Consider the following 1,761-nt stretch of genomic DNA (forward strand, 5'->3'; position numbering starts at 1 on the left):
ATTCTCCCGCATCCTTGTAGGAAATCCCTGTCAGGCTTATTATGGACCATCGGACACCCTCTCCAGGTGTTTCTTGAATTACTACAGGAAAATGCAAAGAGTAAAACATCATAAAAGGGAGCTAAAGAGAAGTAAACATTATTAGACTACTTGGGTTGAAACTAGATGATCTTTAAGGTCCCTTCCAACCCAAACCAGTCTATGATTCTTTGATACTTATTCCCTTAAGTTATTTCTGCCAGAAGGAATCACGGATATTAAACTTTTTTAAAAATCAAAACTAAAAATATAAACAAACAATAATCAAACAAAGTAAAAAACTCAACACCCTCCCACCTCAAACTGTGGAACTCCCTGCCAGATATTATTGCAGAAAAGTGCTCAGCTTGGGTCAAAATGGAATTACAATATAATTTGCAGTTTCACTAAATAAAAGCACATAAAGAGAAATCAAATGTCTCGAAGCTGCTAAGGGACTAGGACATAGGAGTCTCACTGACTTCAGGTGACATTGAACATACTAACTATTTAAAACATTTTTGGGGAATTACCTTTGTCTTCGGATATTTCAGTACTTTGGACTGTTCCCTCCTTCAGAGCTACCATTTAAGGTAACTGCTAACTCCTGGGCATTATCAAGAAACATTTAAGTTGCTGCATAAATGTCTGTCATGAAAGCTAGAACGACAACCACTTCGCCATTCAAGATGAGCGTTGCAAATAGACAACAAACCTTTGCAAATAACATAGAAAGTGTGATTTTGGAAAATCCTATGTTTACAATACTGAGTTTTAAGTGGCTCAGTTATGACCTCTCTAGCTTTTTTTATCGTGAACACGTTGAATAAAAATGGAAATTCCAATAACGAATTTTCCTTTCTGCCTTTCAGCTTCTGAGTTAGGGCCCAGTTACCTCAACCTTCATTTTCCTTTATCCTTCCTCTAATTCACCCATCTCCCCCCTCCATGTACATAGTGCTTATTACAGACCACATCCAGAATCACAACAGTCTGTTGGACCTGTCCAGAGCAAGATCCAGACAAGGAATCTCATAACAGCTGTTGCATGGACACAGTTGCCAGCTTGGTGCAACACACGGTCCACTATCACCCATTCTTATAACGACCTCAAAGCACAAGCAACCCAACAATTTCAGGCTCTCCCATTTCCTATAAAAGAGCAATTATACCTGTATAGTTCACTGGAATATTGTCTGACCTAGCCCAAGTAAGCTGTGGTGTTGGGTACCCAGTCGCATCGCAGCGTAGCAGAACGTTGCTTCCCAGCGGGGAAGTGATTTTTGTTGCCGACGTCATCACGGATGGCTTGAGACACTGCTCTAACTCAGCTCTCTGGAACAAGATTCCTGCCAGGCTCTCAGGTCCACTACACGAAACCAACGGATCAAGAAGCACAACTGAGTTGTCCACAATCTTGGAAAATTCGATCAGCTTTGAAATGCGACAGTCACAGAACCATGGGTTGTCCTGCAAACCTGAAGCAGGGAAGGAAATAATAAAATGTTGTCAGGCAATATATTGTGATTATGGTCCGATGCAGGACTACCACCAAGTACAATCGAGGAGAACTGTGGACATACTCTGAGCTAATATTTTCCCTTTCAAATTGTCTTCTTTGTTTTTCAGAGGTGAGAAAGAACAGCATGAATGACAAACTAAACTACTTCACAGAAGTTTTTTTCAGAAGTGAGAAAGAACAGCATGAATGACTTCAACAAAAGTAGTGCCAGCTCCTGTAAA

The 1,761-nt window shown here is 40.4% G+C and overlaps 1 protein-coding gene across 1 annotated transcript in view; it reads right to left on the bottom strand.

The window, feature by feature from the left end:
* LRIT3 (leucine-rich repeat, immunoglobulin-like and transmembrane domains 3) overlaps positions 1-1,496 on the bottom strand; it is a gene marked incomplete at its 5' end in the record, with an annotated part of 2,485 nt that extends 989 nt beyond the window's left edge. The window contains 2 exons of the mRNA XM_010154821.1: positions 5-81; positions 1,191-1,496. Coding sequence (XP_010153123.1) covers positions 5-81; positions 1,191-1,496 — 383 coding nt within the window. The remainder of the gene's footprint in view (positions 1-4; positions 82-1,190) is intronic.
* Positions 1,497-1,761: the final 265 nt, after the last annotated feature.

Source organism: Eurypyga helias, unplaced genomic scaffold, assembly GCF_000690775.1.
Source record: "Eurypyga helias isolate BGI_N326 unplaced genomic scaffold, ASM69077v1 scaffold14037, whole genome shotgun sequence".
In the NCBI taxonomy this organism is placed as follows: domain Eukaryota; kingdom Metazoa; phylum Chordata; class Aves; order Eurypygiformes; family Eurypygidae; genus Eurypyga; species Eurypyga helias.